This window comes from Gastrolobium bilobum, unplaced genomic scaffold, assembly GCF_033153095.1.
Source record: "Gastrolobium bilobum isolate Gb01-03AN ecotype WA unplaced genomic scaffold, APGP_CSIRO_Gbil_v1 utg207567, whole genome shotgun sequence".
In the NCBI taxonomy this organism is placed as follows: Eukaryota; Viridiplantae; Streptophyta; class Magnoliopsida; order Fabales; family Fabaceae; genus Gastrolobium; species Gastrolobium bilobum.
Window position 1 is genome coordinate 1 of NW_026897848.1, and position 23,433 is coordinate 23,433.

The 23,433-nt window shown below is 36.6% G+C and overlaps 1 protein-coding gene and 1 long non-coding RNA gene across 2 annotated transcripts; one reads left to right on the forward strand and one right to left on the reverse strand.

Moving 5' to 3' along the window:
- Window positions 1-9,762: 9,762 nt before the first annotated feature.
- LOC133310831 (WAT1-related protein At4g08290-like) lies at window positions 9,763-21,204 on the forward strand. Its single transcript, XM_061511828.1, has 7 exons — window positions 9,763-9,947; window positions 10,049-10,111; window positions 10,206-10,322; window positions 19,837-20,080; window positions 20,216-20,377; window positions 20,706-20,857; window positions 20,964-21,204. The coding sequence occupies exons 1-7, from the start codon at window positions 9,763-9,765 to the stop codon at window positions 21,202-21,204; spliced, it is 1,164 nt and encodes a 387-aa protein (XP_061367812.1).
- Window positions 21,205-21,971: 767 nt separating this feature from the next.
- On the reverse strand, window positions 21,972-23,192 carry LOC133310834 (uncharacterized). The gene is made up of 3 exons (XR_009751496.1): window positions 23,000-23,192; window positions 22,679-22,813; window positions 21,972-22,140 (listed from the first exon to the last, which is right to left on the reverse strand). It is a non-coding gene; the product is annotated as an uncharacterized LOC133310834 (long non-coding RNA).
- Between the last annotated feature and the right edge of the window lie 241 nt (window positions 23,193-23,433).

Consider the following 23,433-nt stretch of genomic DNA (forward strand, 5'->3'; position numbering starts at 1 on the left):
GAACTTTCTGATTTAGAGAGGTTAGTTGGACAAATGGCTCAACACTCCAATGCTTTTATGGAAGAGACTAGAGTCAATACCAAAAACACAAATGCTTTCATGGAAGAGACTAGGGCTAATACCAGAAACATGAGTGCTTCGATCAGAAATATGGAAAATCAAATTGGCCAGCTGGCCAAGCAAGTTGCTGATAGAACTCCAGGTAATTTCCCTAGAAACACAGTCACCAATCCAAGGGAGGATTGTATGTTTGTCACCACTAGAAGTGGTAAAGTGGTAGCAGCTCCAGAAAAGTCGAGAATAAATGTGGAAGCTGAAAAGAAGCTGGATACTGCAGGTGAGCCAGAAAAAGAAATTGAAAAACTTGAAGTGGAAAAGCCAGTTGCAAAGAAGAAGTTTGAACCGAAACCAGAATATATGAGGGCAATGGCACCTTATCCAGAAAGGTTTAAGAAAGATGCTCAAAAACAGCATTATGAAAGATTTCTGGATATATTCAAGAAATTGCATATCAACATTCCCTTTGCTAAAGCTCTGGCTTGCATGCCCAATTATGCCAAGTTCATGAAGGACTTGTTATCAAGAAAGCATAAGTTGCAGGACTGCCAAACTGTAACACTCACTGAGGAGTGTAGTGCCATCATACTGAAGAAGTTCCCACCCAAACTCAGTTATCTAGGGAGTTTCAAAATTCCTATTGAAATTGGGGACACAAAAATTGGCAGAGCATTATGCGATCTTGGGGCTAGCATTAATTTGATGCCCCTTTCTATTTGTAAATCCTTGGGGATCACCGAGTTAAAGCCCACTTTGGCATCTCTTCAACTTGTTGATAAGTCTTTGAGGAAGCCTAGTGGTATTATTGAAGATGTTCTTGTAAAGGTGGACAAGTTCATCTTTCCTGCTGATTTTGTAGTGTTGGACAAGGAAGGGGGAGCTGAGATGCCTCTTTTGCTGGGTAGACCTTTCTTGGCCACTGCTCGGGCACTGATTGATGTTGAAAACGGGAAGCTTGAGCTAAGGATGAATGATGAGACCGTTACCATCAACGTCTTTGATTCTCTAAAACAGTCTTCTCACAAAGACGATTGTTTTAGTCTTGAAGTCTTAAAGGAAAAATGAAGTGTAGCGGATTATGCCAAGGAAGATGGTGCCATGAAGGTGGATTTGAAGGAGCTTCCTCAACCTCAAAAAAATGTCTTCTTGGGTAATAAGGAGGCGGTGATTGAAGCACTGAAGGAAGAGGAAACTGAATTGAAAAATAAAGATCCTTTTTCCCATACCAACAAAATTTTCAATGAGGATAATGACAAACATGGGAGAAAACCCCAAGGGAGGCGTCATCCTATACGAAAGAAGGTACTGAGAAATGAGGTGATCAAACTCTTTGATACGAGTTGGAAGAGACACCGGAAGCTGAAGTTTGACAAGAGACACCGAGACTCTATCTCTCGGAAAAATAAATGCTTCAAAGAGTTTTTAACATGGCTTCTTGGTTTGGACCAAATCTGGGAATGGTGGTCTCATACACCAAGGCATCCAGCACCACCAGATCCTCCATTTGCTGAGTCATCCCACGCTGCTGAGGGGGATGACATAGAGGGTTGATTGATATCTCCTTGCTGACGGAGATTTTGTATATTAGTTTATTTTTCTGTTTCGTATTTTTAGTTGTTTTATGTTAGTATATCTCTTTCTGATGTTTTAATGTGCGCATTATAGTTTATCCTATATGCCACTGTATGTTCCATTGTGCAGGTTTTTCTTCCTCTTGTGGTTTAATTATTGCTGAGGACAGCAATTCTCTAAATCTGGGAATGGTAGGCTTGCATCTTGGAACTGCAATTCTTCTATCAGGGGAGATATTTTAACTATTTTAAATTTTCTTAGTTAATTTTTTATAGTTATTTTGTGTGCTATATCTTAAAAAAAATAAAAATGTTTCAAGCAATTCTCAGGTATAAATGTGCTTATATAGTTAATGTGCTTGACTGAATTCTTGGAATATATTGTATGACTTTCTAGCATGACATTGCATAGGCATAATTGGATTGCATGATTGCTCGTTTGTCTGAATTAATATTGTGAAATTCTGATAATGTCTGAGGTCAATTTTCTTGAGTCTGCATACCATAACTGTGAGGTTTGAGCCTAAACACTGAAATTTTTGTTGAGAGGTCTCTCTGTTGTAATACTCTAGAACTTGATCTGTTTCTCTGTTATGCATGCATTGATTGATATGATAAAGGCATTTTGTTCTTATTAGCTTATGGCCAAAATAGCCCACCTGTATGAAATTTTCCCTTGCTAGCCCCTTTAAGTCTGAACTTATTTGTTGATAAATGACATGTGCCTGATTTATGGCTTAGCCTATGTCCATGTGACTTACCTTGATTGAGATTGAATCACTGGATGTGTTAAAATTAAAATAAAGAAATTGAGGTAAGCTCTACAAAGGTCAAGTAATTAAGGGATGAAAAATTCATCTATGCCCTTATAAAAGAAAAAGAAAAGAAAGCAAGAAAAAGGAAAAGAGTAAAAGGTGGCTGGAAGGAATTAATTCCCGAAATTATGTGGGAATGTTAGTGGAGCAAAATCATTGAGTTGAATGTGTTAAAGTGAAATAAATTTAGTTTTTCAATCTCATTGTTGTTTGAGCTACTATCCATATTTTCGTACCTGTTACCCCGGCTAAGTTACAACCTGTGAAGTCCTTTTGATCAATTGATGCATGTGTTTGATTCTTCAATTTTAAGAATTTTTGAGAATATGATCAAGCCTATGGTAGTGTTATAGCTTTGAGTAATTGAGTGCTCATGATACCTTTAAACACTGAGTGTTGAGTGAATATTATTATTATATGTGTGAGGGGTAATCAATGTAGACTTGCATCTTTAAGAAGCTGATGACATTATTGGGATTTTATGATGTTAAGTCAGGCATGCATAGCATATTGTGTCTGAGAGTATCTCTGGAATGTTATGTTGGATTAATTAAATATTTCCTGGATTGAGTCTTGTACATTGCTGGGGACAGCAACGTTTAAATCTTGGAATGGTTTGATGTGCCTCTGGCAAGTGTGGTTTTTCAGTATTAAAATTGATAAGAATTGGGTCATAAGAGAGAAATTTGAATACATATTTTCTATTTATATTGATTCTTTCTATGTCAATAATATTCACCTTTTGGTTGTGTTTTTACAGGAAAAAGAGGAGTGAAAATTACAAATTATAAATAGCCTGTTAACACGACTCCACACACAGGAAAGTTCCATGTTGCGCTATGTTGCATAGTACAAAGTCCAGGAAATTGGCGCCAGAATGGCGCAAACTAGCGCCACCATGCCAACCAGCGCCAAGTGAAGCCAATCAGCGCCATTCCATGCTAAGTAGCGCCATTCCATGCCATCTTGCGCCAATTTTGGAGAAAGAATATGGCGCCCAGTGGCGCCATTTTGGCGCCAACTGGCAGCACTTCACGAGCAATTTGTTCCGGTTTTTCAATTTGACAGTAACTCAGCGCAAACGTGCGCCACACTGCCGCCAACTGGCGCCGGTTTACGGGAAAGAAGTTCCGTGTTTTCGGAAGGGTATTTTTGGAAGAATAAAAGAGGCTTATAAATATATCCTCTTAACATAACCCTGGAGGATTCAGACCTATTCTTCTGAAGAGAGACGACGACAGTGCTCAGAGAGGATTCCTAGGATCAAGTTCTTCTTCTCCTTTCTCCTTAATTTTATGCTTTTGAATATTGGATTATTTTTCGCCATGATTATGCTTGGCTAGTTATCTTTTATCGTAGTTAGGGTCACGAGCCCTATGTGAACCCTTGTTACGATGGATTGATTTAGTTTTACTCATTTATATAATTATATTTGTCTCTACCTTGTGCGTATTTTCTATTTTCTTTATTAGAACTGATCAATCTCATAGTTGAGAATAGTTTGAGGGTTAGAACCCTAGATAGAAATATTGGGGTTTTGATCTTGAAAGGGGGTAAGATAACAATTGGTATGCATGCTAGGAATAGATGTGTATTTAATTGCGGATGCTTAAATTATTGCTTTCATTGCTTAATACCATGAGGAACATTGCAAGGAATTGGGGTTCCAATTGGGGATTAAAGGGTTAACCTTGCAAGGAATTGAGGGTTAACTAATAAATATTCTTAGATAATAATTTATCCGAGTAATTATATGAATAAGTATTGTGAATCAATCCAAAGTAAGAAGTGGGGATCATAAGGTGAGTGCGCTCTAGCTACAATGTTTTTCTCATATTTTTAAAATCAATTCTCATTGTTATTGTTTTATTTCTCTTAAATAAAAATTCAAAAACAAGTCTTTATTTTTATTTCTTATTGTTACTCAAAATCAATTCGGAATTTTTCCAAACAACAAACCGAGTTTTCCAACTTAAGGGGACTGGTTATTGTAGTACTTGGTTTACAGTCCCTGTGGAGACGATACTCTACTTACTTTCTATATTACTTGTGCGATCGGTATACTTTCCGGAGAGCATCAGTCACTTTCTTCAAATGGACATGAATTTTGTACTCCTCTTTCATGTGTTCATAGGCCTCAGCCTTTATCATATTTGGCATTGTCATTAGCCTTTTTTCTAACTTATTTGCAACACACTCCCTACTTGCCCTCTTGTTTCTGAAAAGTCTGCAGCAAGTGTGGGAGTCATTAAATGTTTTGACTTGGAATGCGGCCATTTGTTGTTCCAAGCACAAAAAGTCATCCAATCACATTCTTCATTACTACACTTGGCTCGGGCTCTGACTTTGTCATTCTTCACCCACTTGAATTGTCTTCCTAGACTAATATTGTAGTTTTTGACAGCATTTTTAAAGTGTTGGAAACTCACAAACTCCATCCCCAACTCTAAGTGTACATGACCAAACACCTCATCCACATTAAACCTTGGATTGACAACCCTTTCAGCCTCCTCAGCACCACTTGAAGGAGGAGTGTTCAACTCTTCAGAGTTATACCCATACCCATCCTCCTCGAAAGACATTTGCTTCTCCTCTTCTTCCATTGTATCTTCCCCTGCCACCTCCTGAACAACCTTTTTTTTCTTCTTGTTACACTTTTTTTTTCCAGTAGCCTTACCTATAAACTCTAACTCCTCTTCACTCTCTGTTTCTTCTTCATACCCTGGTGGAGGAGGCTTATATGGCTCATCCTCCACACTATCATCTGAGTCAGTAGAAAACCCATCACCATTTCCACTATCATCTTCATCACTTGAGGAAATGTGATCAGATCCACTTCCAAATGACTCATGCAGATTATCCTCATCCTCATCACTGCCTTCCACAGGTGCAGGTGCAATAATATCAGAGATGGAAATGCAATGATCAAAATATATTTCTATGAAGTTCCCATTACTTAATGCAGCCTTAACCATCTCCACAATATCAGTGTCCGTACTCAGAGGCCTTAAACCACTGTCTAAATCAATTACGTTTGGCATGAGCCACAACATCTGATCACATTTCTCATACCCATAACCCTTGAACAGAGTATCAAGGTCACGCAGGTTGACAAAGTCAGCATCCATCTCAGGTAAGTCAACTACTTTGTCATTTGCATATGTTAGGACCCCTTCATCATCTCTGATTAACACACCCCCAAGATGATACCTTATCACTCTATATTCATCCATCTGAAAAAAATAACACACCACATGACAGTTACTTCACAACGTTAACAACCAATCACATTTTAACAACAATAGCCATTTGGTTATATCACTCAACACTGGCGTGTAAACATACAGGGCATTAAATTGCAAAAAAATAATAACCTTTACAAAATATGCATGCAATACAGGGACTAACGTCAGGGTCCACAAATTAGCACTAAAAAATGCCAAAAAACTTTCAAACCGGGACCATAGACATAAAAGGGTATGTTTTTTGTAAACCCTAACCAAATAAACAGACAATGGACCACACATGGGGGACCATATCCAACAAAAAATACACAACATGTAGTGAGGGGGACCACATATATCGAAGGATTTCTGACAACACGTACCTTAGTGCATGTAAGACAACACCCACACTCGAACTTTCCTTAACCACCAAAGAACCAACCTTTCCACAACCTTCACTGTCCGGGGTCGATTATCTTACCATAAACCACCGTCTTCCACAATGCTCACCGTTCATCCAAGCTTCGGAGGTAAACAATGGGGTTCCTTGCAAGTTGAAAAAGTTAAGTGCAATATGGATGTCTAACTACCGTTCATTCCAGTGTGGTTGATGAGTACTCTAAAAGCAAGAAACGACGTCGTGCCCTACTTTGGAAAGCTCTGAACCCATTTGCAACAAAACGTCGTTGTTTGCTCATCCACGCTGTCCAACGTCCAAGCCGCGTCAGTACACTAACGTGCCACATAGGCACCGTTAGTTGGGCCGTTACGGTGGAGTTCACAGAAGGACCAACGTAGCCTCTTTTTTGTAATTTCAGGGATTAATTTGTTCTTTTTTTATTGTTAGGGACTGAAAAAGCCTTAATGGATATTGCCAGAGACTAAAAACGATATTTACTATATTCTTTTTGTTGGAACTACTGTCGCGTGAATCAGAAAGCATTAACAAAATGAAAGCGACATGATTCATAATGAAAGCTAGTAACAACTCAGTAAAGTCCAAAAAAACCTTTCCCTCAGTGCTTTGAGTGCATGTTTTCAGTTTTGTCTATTGCTGTCGATGTTGCATGCTGAATGGGAAGCGACTAGCTAGCTAGCTAGCGACCAAATTTATTTATATAAGAGGAGATGTTGTATTACGTGCTACGTAAAATTGTCTGCTAATTAAAAAACAAACTGCAGTTTTCGCTTTTAAAGGTACAGTTTTTCTTTTCTTTTTCTTTTTTCTTTTGGTTGGCCACATGCAATTCATAAAAAAAGTGTTTATAATTTTGGCTAACTAAGAGTTAGGATTACAATTTTCAAGTACCGTGGGGGAGCCAGCAAAATAATTTTAGTTCGTGTCAAAAAAGTTCAACCAGCTAAAACTCAGCCGGTATCAAAGATGAACCATTTTTGAAAACCAGTTCCAAGGACCTAAGTTAGAACAAAGGAGGCAGATTGACGTAACGGTAAAATAAATACATATATTTATGAGTACGTAATTAAAGTAAGGATAAAAAAGCGAACAATTATTTTTCCAAATAAAAAACGAATAAATAGAACTGTAGATGAAAATATGCCACACAACTTAAAATTAATGTTTCTCGTGTCATATGATTTAAATTATTTCCTGCAATTTCCAAACGATATTGTTTTGAGATTTAAGGAAAAATAATATGGGATATTTTAATAAAATTCATAATACAAAAGGAAAGTAAAATTTTTAAAATACCATTTATTTTTTGGGTTTATTTTTTCTGCAGTGAATGCAGATATGTTATCTGCACTGAGAGTCCAAAACAACATCATTTTAAGAATGAACGTAGAAAACTTATCTGCATTTGTTGTAAAAACATTAAAGCCTTATTTTTTATCCCAAATCTCAAAAAAAATGTCATTTTGGACTACAGGAGATAACTTTATCTCCTGTGATAGAAAAAATATTTGTTATCAAAAAAAAAAAAAAAAATTAGTATAATTGCAGTTTTGGTCTTTTTATTATGATTAATGGGTGAGTCTAGTCCTACAATAATTTTTTACTCCAATTTAATACTTCAAATTTTTAATTGCTAAATCGAGCGCTTATGTTAGTTTTTCTTCATCTAAAACTCTCGCATTCCCATTTTCTTCTCAAGTGATTAGTATTACAACGAATTTAAGATTACAATTGATTAGAGTGATTTTGAAAATTCGATGAAATTTTGATGATATTTCAAAGATTTTGTAAAAAGTGAAGTTAGAGTTTCGAGAGGAAATTTTTTAAATTTTATGATGTTTGGTGAAAAGGATTGTTTTGATTGGTGTGTTTTAAGTGAAAAAAGATTTTAGACAGTTTAATGGGTTAGTTTTATGGAGACTTTGAATATAAAATAAGAATTTAGGGCTTTTAGGTAGAAAGAAACCTGTGAAATAACTTTATAATTTAAAAAAATAATTACGAGATTAAATCCGAAAAACAAAATTATTGAAGATCAAAATTATGCATTAGCCATAATAGAAAAACCAGAAGTATAATTAAGTTTTTAAAGATAATATAATCAAGTTATATATGGGTTAAACATTTCTACAGTCACTTTAGATAAGGTTATCTACCGCTACCCTTTTCTAACTAAGTATGACCGATAAGACATAAAATTTGTATTTTCTCTCTCCATTGTGTCAGCCGAGAATGTCTAGAGAGAGAAAAAAGAACAGATTTATCGTTATAACTATGTCTTCGTTTTAGATGATGTTATCTAAAGTGGCTATAGAAATACTTTTTCACACACACACACATCTTTATCTTCGGCCAGTAAATCATAATCGTACAAAGATGGATCAGTGGTGATAAAGAAAGAAAAAAAAAATCATAATCATTCAAAGGTAAAACAATTAATATAAGAAAATAAATAAACAAAACAACGTAATTTTGAGATGATCGAAGATAAATATATCTCAAATGACTTCAAATATATATATATATATATATATATATATATATATATATATATCATCATCATCATCATCATCATTAACAATTGCTATCATCTTTATTTAATAACTCTAATTTTTTAGTGATGTCGATCCTAATTAATTTGAGATAAATATGTTATTAATATTGACTCTAATTTATTAGTGATGTGAAACGTTATATGCAAGAAGAATTAACAACTAATAATATATGTAAGATACCACCAAACATATAGATCGACCGAATTAGCCGATTAATTGATAACCAATAGAAAAATCTAAAAAATAAAATAATATATGTAAGGTGTTATTAAAAAAAAAATAACAATAACATATACATGCCTTATGACCCATTTTGATGGAAGGAAAAAAATTATGCATTATTTAAAAAAAAAAAAAAAACTAATGCTATAATACATTCAGATGGAGTATTTAAAAAGTATTTTTAACAAAAAAATATATTTAAATGTAAAAAATTAAAAAACAATATTTATGTTTAAATTACTAAAAAGAATATTTAAAGGCAAATCAGATGCAGGTTAGTGCAATAATAATAATAATCAAGAAAACAAAATGTGGTGATTCCCCCGAGGCGGTGGTGATGGTAGTAAAGTTGATCTAACTTTTACATTTTTTAGAAGTTAAAAATTTTTAACTTAAAAAGAGCAAATATTTTGATTTTTTATTTATTTTTACTCTTCTTAAAAGCTAACATCAAAATAATTAATTAAAGTGAGAACATTTTTTATTTTTGAATAAAATCAACTTGTTAGAGAAAATAAAACCATTCAAATGTGATTATTAGCAAACAAACTGTTATTTATTTCGCATTTGAACCTTACCGCTACCGGAAATTTGTATTGCAGAAATTATTGAGCAACTTTTTCAATTATTTATAAATTTTACGTAATATATTTAGGGTTTTGTATCTATAATTTAACATGACCACAACAACTTTCCTACACACAACATTTTGTGGGACCCACAATTTTTGAAACCAAAAAAAAAAAAAAACTCTGGCACGCAAAACGAATCTCTATAACATAACACAATCACTTTTCCTACATCATAACTCTTATTAAACCCATATATTTATTGGGTGGGTATAAATATTAAGAAGGCCTCCATTGCTTTTGCATTGAATTGCAGATAAACAAAGTCGAGATGGGTGCGTGGTTCAGAAATGCAAAGCCATATTTGCTATTGTTGGGAGTACAATTTGGCTCAGCCGGAATGTTCATTTTTGCAATGGATGCTATCAACAAGGGTATGAGCCATTACGTCTTCATAGTCTACCGTAATGCCATCGCCGCCATAACTCTCGCTCCCTTCGCATTTGTTCTAGAAAGGTCTCAGCGCCCTTCCGTTCATTCATAATAAGCATCAAGCCATCAACCACGCATGCATATTCAAAGCATATTCAGCTCTGATAACAGAAATATTTTTGCAGGAAAGTTAGGCCTAAGATGACTACCCGGATATTTTTAGAGATTGTGGCACTGGCTTTCTTCGAGTAATGATCATCTTACACTTATTGTTGGTATGTATGTATTTAGTGTAATTTCTTTTGGTACAACATAGTTTAATTGTATGCTGTTTACTTACAGAATAATACTTGATCAATGCTTCGCCCTCTTGGGAATGAAATTAACGTCGGCATCTTTCCTATCGGCTGTGATGAACACCACACCCTCCATTACTTTTGTGTTGGCAGTCATTCTAAGGTAAGTAATTAATCAAATAATGTATTAACTGTTGGGTATGGTTCATACTTTGTATACTGGTGAAGGTCCTTGTTGGCGGAGATTCAGGAGAGCCGCCCCGGCAGGGGTGTAGGGGGCAGCGTCCCCGAGCCTGAAAGGCTTGGTATTATTGTGGGCCTCTGCCTTATTGTAATTTTCTTTTACTTAGTAGTTTGAGCTTGGGTCCATGAATAGTTGATGTTAGAATTTTCTAAATCCTATTTATATTCCCTTGTAAATCGAGTGACTTGTAATGAGTGGCAATGAGGTGAATGTTATACAGACAAGTTGTACGTAACCTACATTGGGTGTGAACCAGGGTAAATCATTGTGTCGATTTTCTCTTCCCTTTCCTTTTCATTTTCAATTTGTGTGTTATGCGATTGACGATTTTCAACATTTGGTATCAGAGCTTTGGTTTTGCGACCGCGGTTCCTATGGCAGATTGGGGTTTCAAGATTTCGGGTTTTTTTCTTGGCGTAGAGAAAACTGGAAATTGATCTGAAAAGGATGTTGACTGGCCAATCACGAATCGAGGTTGAAAAGTTTGAAAGAAAGTGATTCGAGTTATGAAAATTAAAGGTGGAGGCTTTGCTCGTTGACAAGGACGTGTGGTACATGATTGAAGATGAGAAGCCATCGGTACCAATGAAAACTGTCGGTGACGGAACGTCAGAGGAAGGCAAATCGAAGGAGTTGAAGGCGTGGACCAAAGACGATTAAAAGGCACGAAGCCTGATCTAGTTATGTCTGGCATATAACGTTCTGGTAAACGTAACTTCTGAGAAGACCGCGAAGGATCTCTGGACAAAGCTGGGAAGCCTTTATCAAAGCAAGTCACTCGTGAACAAGTTGTTCTTGCGAAGGAAGCTGTATAATTTGCGAATGAGCAAAGGTGAATCTTTCTATGCTCATTTAGATGAATTTAACACTGTTTGTGCGCAACTTTCATCTATATATATAAATCTAGACGAGGAAGATAAAGCTTGCACATTGTTGCGTTCACTGTCAAACTCTTGGGAGCACAACATTTTTTCAATTGCTACTGGCCTGATCTGACATTTTTTCAATTGCTACTGGCCTGATCTGGTTATGTCTGGCAGTTAACATTCTAGTAAACGTAACTTCTGAGAAGACTACGAAGGATCTCTGGACAAAGCTGGGAAGCCTTTATCAAAGCAAGTCACTCGTGAACAAGTTGTTCTTGCGAAGGAAGCTGTATAATTTGCGAATGAGCGAAGGTGATTCTTTCTATGCTCATTTAGATGAATTTAACACTGTTTGTGCGCAACTTTCATCTATATGTATAAATCTAGATGAGGAAGATAAAGCTTGCACCTTGTTGCGTTCACTATCAAACTCTTGGGAGCACAACATTGTTTCAATTACTAGTGGCATTAATAAATTGAGGGATTCTTCTTCTTCCACTCATACATCCAAGAAACAACAGCCCAATGACCAACGCTCCCTACTCAAAGGTGTTCTCATTGAGATACCGGTGTTCAATGGCCATGATCCCAACAATTGGATTTTTAAAGCAGAGCTATTTTTCAACCTTCAAAGCATTCCTGAAGAAACCAAAGTTCTGTTGGCTGGGTTGAAGATGGAGGATATGCAGCTTCTTGATTCTAGTGGACCTTTAACAGTGGGAAGGTTCATTCTTGGCGTGAGTTTGCTTTTGCTCTGCGTCAAAGATTTGGTATATCTGGTTTTAAGAATATGAAGGGTGTTTTATCCAAGCTAACCCAAAATTCATCTCTTCGTGATTATATACAACAATTTGAAGGGTTAGTAAATCAGGTTCCTAATTTGGACGATGATTTACTTATGAATTTCTTTGTATCTGGGTTACATTCGGAATTGCTTATTGTTGTTTAGCTCTGACAACATGTGACTCTTTACCAAGCGATCCAATTGGCAATGGCTTATGATGATCACTTTGGTGAATTGAGCAATTTGTTCCAATCTGCACCAAAGAAATTCATTCCAAAATCTTTTTCGTCGACTGAGAATATAATGGGAGTAGTAGTGCAGTCTTCTACTACCACGTCGCAAAACTTAACCTTATCAGTGTCACAAAACTTGGCCTTACCAGCCCCTCCTACGGTTAAGAAGATGTCTCATTATGAATTTCATAAGAGAAGAGAGTTGGGACTATGCTATAAATGTGATGAAAAGTGGACTATAAAGCACAGGAACAAGAATAAATTGCTACTATTGGTGGGAGAAGAAAGTAAGCTAGATGGTGAATTGGAGGATGAACAAATTGACACAAATGTTGGTGAGTCCAAAAATGCTTCCTTACACGCGTTGTGTGATAAAAACCATCATCATTCTTTGTCTATTTATGTCTAGCTTGCATGGTGTAGAGTTTTCGGTGTTAGTGGATTCCGCAAGTTCTCACAACTTTATCCAAAAAGAACTTTCTCTAAAACTCTCATTAACAATGACACATTCACATAGATTACGTGTGTTTTTGGGGAACAGGAAGTTCATGTTGTCAATGAAGAAGTGCGTGAAGGTGCCTTTGATAATTCAAGGCGCGTGTTTTATGTGTGCTCTGTAGGTTTTTGGAATTATTAGATATCGACATCATTTTGGGCATGCCTTGTGTAACACCCCGTGTATACCCGGTAATGTTATCATACTATCGTATTAAGCTGCGTTTAATTAAAAATTACGGAATATCTTTTTCTTTTCCAACTATGACGTCATTATACTTAGCCAAGTTGATTACTTAATCAATTTCATAAAAACAATGCATGTATGTAAACTGCAAGACAACTAACTGAAATACCTCAATATAAAATATAAAGTGAGTATCTAAGTCACGGCATTACATCACGTAATCCGGACAATAATCCTGATACATTATTACGACTCCAACTAAAACAAGACATAACTAGTCTACGTGGCATGGACAATCCCCATGCTCACCAAATCAACAACATAACGACAGAGTCTCAACATGATAATCCAAAATCATAAAATGAAGCTAAAAGCATAAAAGCAGCAAGCATATCCAGCATCCAACGTGTCAGCATATAATATCATCAATATCTAACTCAGCTCCGGCCTCCTGCCGCCTGGGGCCTCAACCTCAACATTACCTGATCCTGAAATAAGCATTCCCCAAACGTGGGGTGAGATCTCTAAACCAGAAATCTCAGTAAGACAAGGGGTCCTCAAGGATCTTCCACCCCAAGCTCACTTACATGTGCAATATAAGTTCTAAAAACATTTATATCAACATAAGTTCCAAAACTATGCAGTGCAATAGATATTCATGCCATGTGTGTTTATCACTATTCTACTGGCCAGAGAAATGCAGGAATACGTCTATACCTACATGTAGTACAAGGAACACCGCTTGCACCTCACCCACAAGCCTCACCATATTGTATGTACTACATACTCAGGCTTACCGTATAGGTGGAACACCACATGCATATCATAAAGGCACTAGCATATAACAGCTCAATAGCATTTCCAAAACATCAAAAACATGTAACACAACATGCATATAACCATACCTCCATGGGACATGTGGAACCACAACATGGCTAAAACGAGGACACGAAAGCTTACCTTGCAAGCTAGTTATCTCAGCCAAGAGTCCACAATCTCAAAGCCCAAACACGGCAGTATCACAATCTGTTATGGACCAATAATACATCATTAATCAAACTCTACAAGCATACACTTAAAGACAACGTCTTTCCTTTACGTTATACGTCTTAAGGCTTCTAACAAAGCCACAAGCCCTTAATCACATGATTCTAACTTAGTTTATTAATTACAGAAGTTCAACTTCATCAATCCAGGGTCCACAAACCCCCAATAGCCTACTGTACACACAGCACAGCTACTGTTCTACGAAATCCCAGAATATCCGGATATTCCTCGGGGACATATCCGGATATCCAATATCTGGATATCCATATGGCAATATCCGGATATCAATATCCGGATATCCAGATTCCCATATCCGGATACACATATCTGGATATCAATATCCGGATATTTCACAAGCAAATATCCGGATATTTCGCGACAGAATGCAGTTTCTGTATTTCGCGAAGATATCCTTCCAAGGTTCCATTTTTAACACTTACACACGTTAAAGCATGCATTTTTAGGCACATTAAGGTTCATACAACTGTTGGTTACTTGCTTAACTCATTAAACATACCAAGACACCTCTTTTAATCATCAAAACACAAGACCAAAGGTTCAACACTTACTCAAGGCTTCAAACTCAGCAAAGGAAGGCTCTTGGAGCTCACAACTAGTTCCCAAGATTCTGACTTGGAAGGGTGCACGAAAATGCACAGCAAGGTGGTTCCTTTCTTCACAAAGAAAGCTCCATGAAGCTCCACAAAGCCAAGGTAAAGGCCCCTACCTCACCAACAAGGAACACAGCCCAACCACACTCCCTCACAGCAACTGGATACTCAGAAAAAGGAGTTTCACTCACTAACAAGGCTACTCCCCACAACCACAAGATGTTTAGTTAGAGAAACCAAGAGTAAAAATGGCTCCTTTGGTTCAAGAGAGTGAGGGAAGGTGAAGGTGACAAGAGGAGAAGCACTCAGCTGCTGGAGGACCAGAAACTCACGCTCAAGACAAAAGGAATTGCCCTAGGATCATGTGTCAATCAAATAAATAGTCACTTAAGCTTAAAACACACAGTATTAACTTTAATTGCTACGCTTAGCATTTTAATCTCAAACTCAGGATTCTTAATATACTCAATTTTACAAGAATTATCATATTTTTATTATATTTTTCGGAGCACCTTTTCGGTACGCGCTTTTCATAGCCAGTATCAGTTTCTGGCACCAGTTCTTATTATTTTAACTTGAAACTCGTTTTACAAGTCTTATATATTATTTTAGGAATTATCATGCACTTATTATACTTTTCCGGGATACTTTTTCGGTACGCTTTTATACCGACTAGCAGAATCGGTATCTGCACTTTTCTTCCGAAAAGCGACTTTCAGCATTCTTAATCACTTATCATAATTAGTAAAGCCTCTTAATAATTACTAGGGTCAATTATGGGATCATTTCCTAATTTAACATAATTAATTACTTAATTTCCTTAATTAACGGTGCGGGTTTTTACACCTTGTCTTGAGAAGCTAGGGAAAGTTACTCGTGATTATTTTAGTAGATGCTTTGTTAGATGAAATAGTCAATCAAGACTGGGTTGTATATGATGCGTTGCAAGCTTAAAGGGTTCCTCTTGTGCAGGATGTTGTACTACTGCCTGAGTTATTGGCTATTCAAGCTTCGGTTCATCAAGCTTTATGGCCAATTCTGGTGAAGTTCCAACAATGTTCAGTTTGTCTTGAAGATTACCTCCATTTAAGGGATTGAACCACTCAATTCATTTAGTGTAAGGTGCCAAACCAGTCAACGAAAAGCCTTACCGTTATGCTCAAAGCCAGAAATCTGAGATTCAGAGACAAGTATCCGATTTGTTGAATTCTGGTTTCATCCAACACTCACAAAGCCCATTTTCCTATCCAGTTTTGTTAGTTAGGAAGCAGGATAACTCTTGGAGGCTCCGTATAGATTATAGGGCTCAAAATGAGGTCACAATTAAGGACAGTTTCCATATTCCCACTATTGACGAGCTCTTAGATGAATTAGAAGGCTCTATTATGTTCACTTAGTTGGATTTGCAGGTTGGGTATCATCAAATACAAATGTTGCCAATTGATATTCATAAGACTGCATTTAGGACTCAAGAGAGGCATTTGAGTTCTTAGTCATGTCATTTGGCTTGACTAATGCCCATGCTACTTTCCAAGCAATTATAAACCACCTGTTTACACCTTACCTTCGTCAATTCATCATAGTTTTCTTTGATGACATATTGGTGTTTAGGAAGTCCATCGAGGAGCACGTGAAACATTTGGAAGTCACAATGAGTTGTTTGCAGCAACACTATTTTTTCATTAAAATCGGCAAATGCTCTTTTAGTGCAAAGAATATAGAGTACTTGGGTCATACGGTGGCTGAGAATGGTGTTTTTGCTGACCCGAAGAAGATCTATACGATGCTTGATTGGCCTGTTCCCAAAACTCTTAAATAATTGAGAGGTTTTTTGGGTTTCGCAGGCTATTATAGGAGGTTTGTGAAGGGCTATACTTCGCTGGCTCTTCCCTTGACAGAGCTTTTGAAAGGATCCGAACAATTTGTGCGGTCTGCAAAGGCAGCTGAGGCCTTTTCATAATTAAAGAAGGCTATGTCTCACACTCCTGTGTTGTGTTTGCCCAATTTTTAAGAGGCATTTGTGCTTGAACCAGATGCCTCAGGTAGTGGAGTTGGTGTTGTTCTCCTCCAACATGAGCAACCAATTACTTACTTCAGTAAAAAGTCGGGAGGCAGATTGGAAAATGCTTCTACATACATTAGGGAGTTGTACGCCATAACTGTTGTTGTCAAACATTGGCATAAGTATTTGTTGGGTTCTAAGTTTACTATTCGCACAGATCTTAGAAGTATAAAGGAGCTCCTTACACAGACCATACATACTGCTGAGCAACAAAAATATCTCTGTAAACTCATGGAATATTCATTTCGTATTGAGTACAGGCCTGGTAGAACTAATGTTGTTGTTGATGCCTTGTCTAGAGTGTTTGAGGATGGCAACCTTAACGCAATTCTTTTTGAGCTAGAATTTAATGTTATATTTGTGAAAATTTCAAATTTGATATTTTGTTTGAAGTTGCCATGTTTGTCAACAAGTGAAATATGAAACTTCAAAGTCCGCTAGTCTGTTGTAGCCCCTACCTGTCCCTGAAGGTATTTTCGAAGAGCTTTCCATGGATTTTATAACTGGTTTGCCACTCTTCAAAGGGTTTACAACCATTTATGTAAAGGTAGATAGGCTCTCTAAATTCGCTTATTTTGGGAATTTACCTACATCTTAGACTGCTGCAATTGTTGCTACCTTATTTTCTGATGTTATTGTTCGTGTACATGGTTTTCCTCGCTCCATTCTAATAGACTGAGGCAGTATATTTCTCAGTCGATTTTGGACTCACCTATTCAAGCTGAGTGGCACAACCTTACTGACTACTTCCTCTTACCATCCTCAATCAGATGGTCAAATGGAAGTTACCAACAAATACTTGGAGCAGTACCTACATTCTTTCTGCTATGAACAACCTCATTTATGGTCACACTTCCTTGCTTAGGCCCAACATCATTATAATTTGGCAATCCATTCTGCTATTGGCATGGCTCCTTACAAAGAAGTGTTTGAAAGACCTCTAACCATGATTCTTTTTTATCCAAGAAGACTCATCAAGGTCGAAGCTATAGATACCATATTGCAACATCATAATGAAATATTTGCAAGGACTAAACTGCATCTGCAAAGAGCTCAGAATCATATGAAAGTGCAGTTCGACAAGCACCATAAAGAGAGATCCTTCAATGTAGGTGATATGGTTTGGGTTCGCTTGCAACTTTACCGTCAGGTCTTTGTGGAACGGCGAGCTAACCATAAGCTTATCAAGATATTTTTTGGTCCTTTCAAAGTCTCTCGTACCTTGGGCACGACTGCGTATGAATTGAAGCTTCCACCAGGTTGTCAAACACACCATGTGTTTCACGTTTCTTAGTTAAAACCTTGTGTAGGCTCTCAGCAGTTAGCAGTGAGCCTGTTCTGCGGTTGATAACACACCAGTTCAGGTCCCTATTGCTATTTTAGGGGAACTGTGTCTTGTCGTGAGGAGCAAGTCTGTGAGTTTCTGGTTCAATGGTCGCATACAGTACCCGAAGATTCTTCACGGGAAAGAGAGTTGGAATTAAGGCATTGCTATGCAAACCTTGACCTTGAGGACATGGTCGAATGTGAATAAGGAGAAGATGTTACGTTTAGAGGTGTAAATGAGTCAAGTTATACCAAACTTTGGCTTTGATAATCTAAGCCTGTGTAAAATATTTTTAGGTCTGACCTGACCTATTATAAAAAAAATAAAAAGTCTAACACGACCTGTAAGGCCTACTAAGTTACAAACTAAAGTTTATATTTATTCACAAAAATCACATGAAATAATGTTCATAAAGATCATATGAAAATTTCATATATGTATATATGCATATAATTTTCACCTTCTTTACTAAATTAATTTAATATAATATTTTAAATTTTAAATAAATATTTATTATTTGTTAAAATAACATTAGTCCTATTATTTTGAAAATTAGTGTTACAAATCATAATTTCAGGATATGTCTTTAAGTGAACAATATATATCATAAATATATTATATTATTAAAAAATTAAAATGCTAGCTTGCATGCTTTTAAGCCAAGCTTTTTAAAGTGGGACTATATCCTAATTTTTAAATGAACTTTTCTAAAAGAATAAATATACTCTATTCAGAAAATAGAGCAGATTATGTCAGACCTAAGGAAGGCCAGGTCATAGGCCCCTGATAGACCCTCTGATTCATTTACGCCCCTAGTTATGTTAAGGAGATCAACACGTTCTAGAAGAAGTTCTACAAGAAGTTCTACAAGGTTAAACAACTTTGTAGCTTAAATGCATGTGCAGAATAAGTGAGTTAGTTGGCTGACATTGAATGGGTTGTTAAGGGTTGCTTGTATTCAGCATCTGGGTACGTGTAATAAGGTGACTTGTGTATAGGGTTGTTAGTATAGTTTTGGCTATGGCTGATGTATAAATAAGAACCTTGTAAACCTTTTGAAGCATCTGAATAATAATTCTAAAGTTCATTCTCTTTTCGTTTCTCTTTGTTACCTCTCTTAGGGCTCATGCCAGTAGCGGAGCCAGCCCATTTATTAAACTAAGACAAACAAAAATTTAGATTGAGCCTAACACTAAATTTTAATCAGAAACTTAGCCACTTTAAAAACATGGCTAATTTTCAAATTTTAGTCCGAGTCAAGGCTTCACCCTGCCCCTAAGTGGCTCTGCCACTGGCTCATACCCTAACAAACATCCTGTAAAAAGAGCGCAAGATTAATGGAAGGGGCTGGCAGGGTAAAGAGATTCAATTTGAAATATCTAGGAAAACGACCATAGTTTAGAGACAAGATAATCATTTTCATTACTTGTTAATTAATAATTATGAAAGATAGAAAAGGCGTGGAATTGTAGTGCCAAAGGGAACACCAAAGTTTCGGTCACCAAATATATGCACAATCTACCTTTTTCTTCCGACCTAACCCACAATAAAAAACAGAGTCCCATGATAAGATATCCCACTTATGCTAAATATATATGCTGAGTACCTTCGTGCTTTTTTCCCGGCATGAGGTTAGGCACAATCATTCTAGTAGAACAGTGTACGTACTTCTTGTGAACTTCATGTTCCATATATCCCATATGGACTGAGTACAACCATACTAACAACACACATCTAAAATGGCAAAAACACGATTTTTGGTTTGGTTGCAGCAAATGCATAAGGGACATGGACAATCATACATTTAATTATATTAAGCAGATTGGAACACATGAAGATTAAGGAGGTAGCATGTCAAGCCAAAGTGGTTGGCACCGCAATAAGTTTTGGAGGCACGTTGCTAATGGCACTGTACAAGGGTCCCTTAATTAGTGTTGTGGGATCGTCAAACAGCCATGCTGGCCAGCCTGAGAATGTGAACGACCCAACTGGCAAGCACTGGGTCACAGGAACATGTTTCATCCTCATTGGTTGTGCAGGCTTTTCTACATTTTACATATTGCAGGTAAGCTGTTGCTATTTGCAGCAGGCAACATGGAACATATATATAGTTCCATTTCCAACTAGTTTAAACATCAGATAACATCACATATTTATTGAAAACCTATGAGAAACGTATTCATGGTTTGGTATTTTGCAGGCTATAACATTGAGAAAGTATAAAGCACCGATGTCCCTGGCCACCTGGGTTTGCTTTATAGGTGCACTTCAAAGCTCTGTAGTAGCTGTTATCGCGGAGCGCCATCGCACTCATGCCTGGTCTCGGGGTTGGGACACACGACTCTTTGCTCCCGCTTACGCGGTCAGTGCTTATGGATAGTACGTTAATACTAAACTAAAACAGCTATTTGGGCTGAGTTCGAGTCCTAGATATGAAAAAAACAGATTGGGTAGTGCTATCCCCGCAAGGGACCGACAATGCACGGTTGGGATTAGTCTCACCCCCAAAGGGGATGGGGATACCCTTGAGTCTACTCAAAAAAAAAAAAAAACAGCTATTTGGGCTGAAAGTGGAAACAAAACCTGTACTCAACGACCCAACACAAGTTGTACTATACCCCCCACCCCACAGCTCTAATATCTCAAGTTTCATTAAATCCTTTTCTTTTCCTTTTCTTAAATCATTACAGGGAATAGTTACATCAGGAGTCAAGTATTATATTCAAGGCATGGTCACAAAAGTCATGGGCCCAGTTATTGTGACTGCTTTTAATCCCTTGCGTATGATCATTGTCATAGCCTTGGCTTGCATCATCCTCTCTGAGCAACTTTACCTTGGAAGGTACTAGCAAGTTGCAAATGCTATAATTCAGTTTTTTCCCCCTTTTTTCTTTAAAAATATTGACCTTATTTCCCCCCCATTTTCTGATGAATTATTATGATATCAGTATTATTGGAGCAATAGTGGTGGTTGCTGGACTTTATCTAGTTGTGTGGGGAAAATCTAAAGAATACAAAGGTCGAATGCCACCGTCCCCTGCAAAGGAGAACTCCATGCAAGAACAGCAGCTACCGGTCACAGATCCCAGCAATGATAGCAGCGATAATAAAGCTCAATTGATCATTCACGGTGATAAAAAAGGCGATGAGGAGACCACAATATCAAAAACAGAAAGTCAGATAAATTAAATGGGGCTCGGCTTTGTATAATTAGACATTGGTGTACCATTCCAATACAAATAGTGACACTTATCTATGGGCAATGTCATGCATATGTTACTCATATCATGAAATTGGGATGGGTACAATGACGATCGAATTCATCATGAATTACTATTCGCTTTGCGCTGCATCATTGTTCGTGTTAAGTGACCTGTTTTGCTTTCAATTCGGCCATATGTTCAGTTTCTGGCAAATTATCTATGCCTTCCTTCAACAACAACTGCAACTAAAATATCTACTACTTTCAATCTTCCTTTGCACTGATATGAAAGATCTCTGCCTTTTATTTTCTAATTTTTTATTATTCTTGGGAGATATTTGGACACAATATGAGGGGAATATCTGCTCTGTACATGCCACCAAATTATAAAGGGAACTCAAAGGCAAAGGCATGAAATAATGATGTTTGAAAACATCCTAAGATAAGTAATTCTCAAAAATCTAGACAAGATCCTACATGATGATAATGACAACTGAGCTAAGTCAGCACATTCTATGCAGCCATTAATTTGACAAGGAAGAGAATTAGTATAAGTCTTTTCAATATTTTGACAAGGAAAACAGTGGGTCAGCATGAAGTTCATTAATTTGATCCTCGTACATTGCTTAATCCTGATACATACAACTAAGTCAAGTATTGAGATAAAAGTACTCTTCAATTATTGGTTTTTATCCTTTTATATATGAGCTATCAAATACTTAACTAATCCTTCTACAAGCTATGAACTCCTAGCTTTTAATCAATACAAAAATGTCTCATGAGAATTACACTAAAAAATAAAGAACAGACATGATAAATCATAGCCATATATGATAGATCCAAAAAACTAACCTTAGAGTTGATGATAAAGCATCCTAGAAAGCATGTACACCCTTGACCTCTGAATACACATGAGCAGCACTCTAGAAATAAATGCGTCAAAATTAGAAAAACAGAAAATAAGAGGGACAACACATTAGCCATTACAACCAAAGGAAATGGTTGTTGGCAATGGTGAAATACAACACCACAAGAAATTTTTAGATATTTCTCAATTGGAGTACGTTCATGAAACCTTATAAATAATAAAAAATGCAATCCAGATATACAAACACTATACGATCAGCAGTTGTTAAATTTTACAGAAATCCAGAAACAAAAAACATAAAGAACACCATTTCAAAGTTGCTGAGCAAATTGTTAACAAAAAAGTTTATATTCAGATTGCAACATGCTTACAAAAATGGGATGAAAATAACTCCACTATTGAGGCTAAAATGCATTCCAGAGAACCTAGCAATAGCTTTTAATTACTACAAAAGTACAGAACGAAAAAGAATAACTAATACCATTTTAAACTATAAACTTTTGAACCAAACTGACTCAACAAAAAACATATACAGATCTTAATATGATTTTACAAACGGGAGTAACTTTGCAAATGGGGCTTAAAAAAAGAACCTGATTGAACTTGTATTGATTTGCAACTTTTATGACTTATAAATAAGCTGCATTACTGCTCAAAAATGAAGTCAACTTTTCCACAATGAATTCTTCAATTTATTCGGCTGGATATGGTGCTTCCTTCAAATATTCCTGTACCAAAAGGAAAGTTTTTTAAACAGGAAACTGTGTAATATCATGAATGTAGAAAAAAAATCATTAAAGGTATCATATTATCACATGAGAAACACTAATCCCATAAAACATGAGAATAAACAATTGAAAATTGACACCAACCATAACATCTCATTTGACCAAACAAGAATGAATACACAGAACCTTCTATTTCTTGCACTTCAACAAGCCGCATTGAGCTTCACCTTGTCGAAGCCGCAGAGGTCCGAAACCAATTGAAGCTCGCCGCAATATTATGCCATACACCAACTGAAGCTCACCACCGGCACCCGAAAGAAGTTTTCCGGCAACGCCGCCACCGCCTCCGTCTCATCGCGGTTCTTTCACGGCAAGAGGCTTTCCCCCACACTCCACACTACACTATTGCGTTTGTATTGGCTTTTTAATAAAATCTTTTTTATCACTTCCTTCTTCTAAGACTACTTTATAAAGTTAGAACTATTTAGATTTTAAAAAAAATATTTGATTTTTAAAAAAAATATTTGATTTTTGACTTCTGTTTTTTTTTTAAGTTAAAATTTTTAGAAAAAAATAGGTTTTTGACTTTTTGTATGACTTCTACTTTTTTTAAAAGCTGA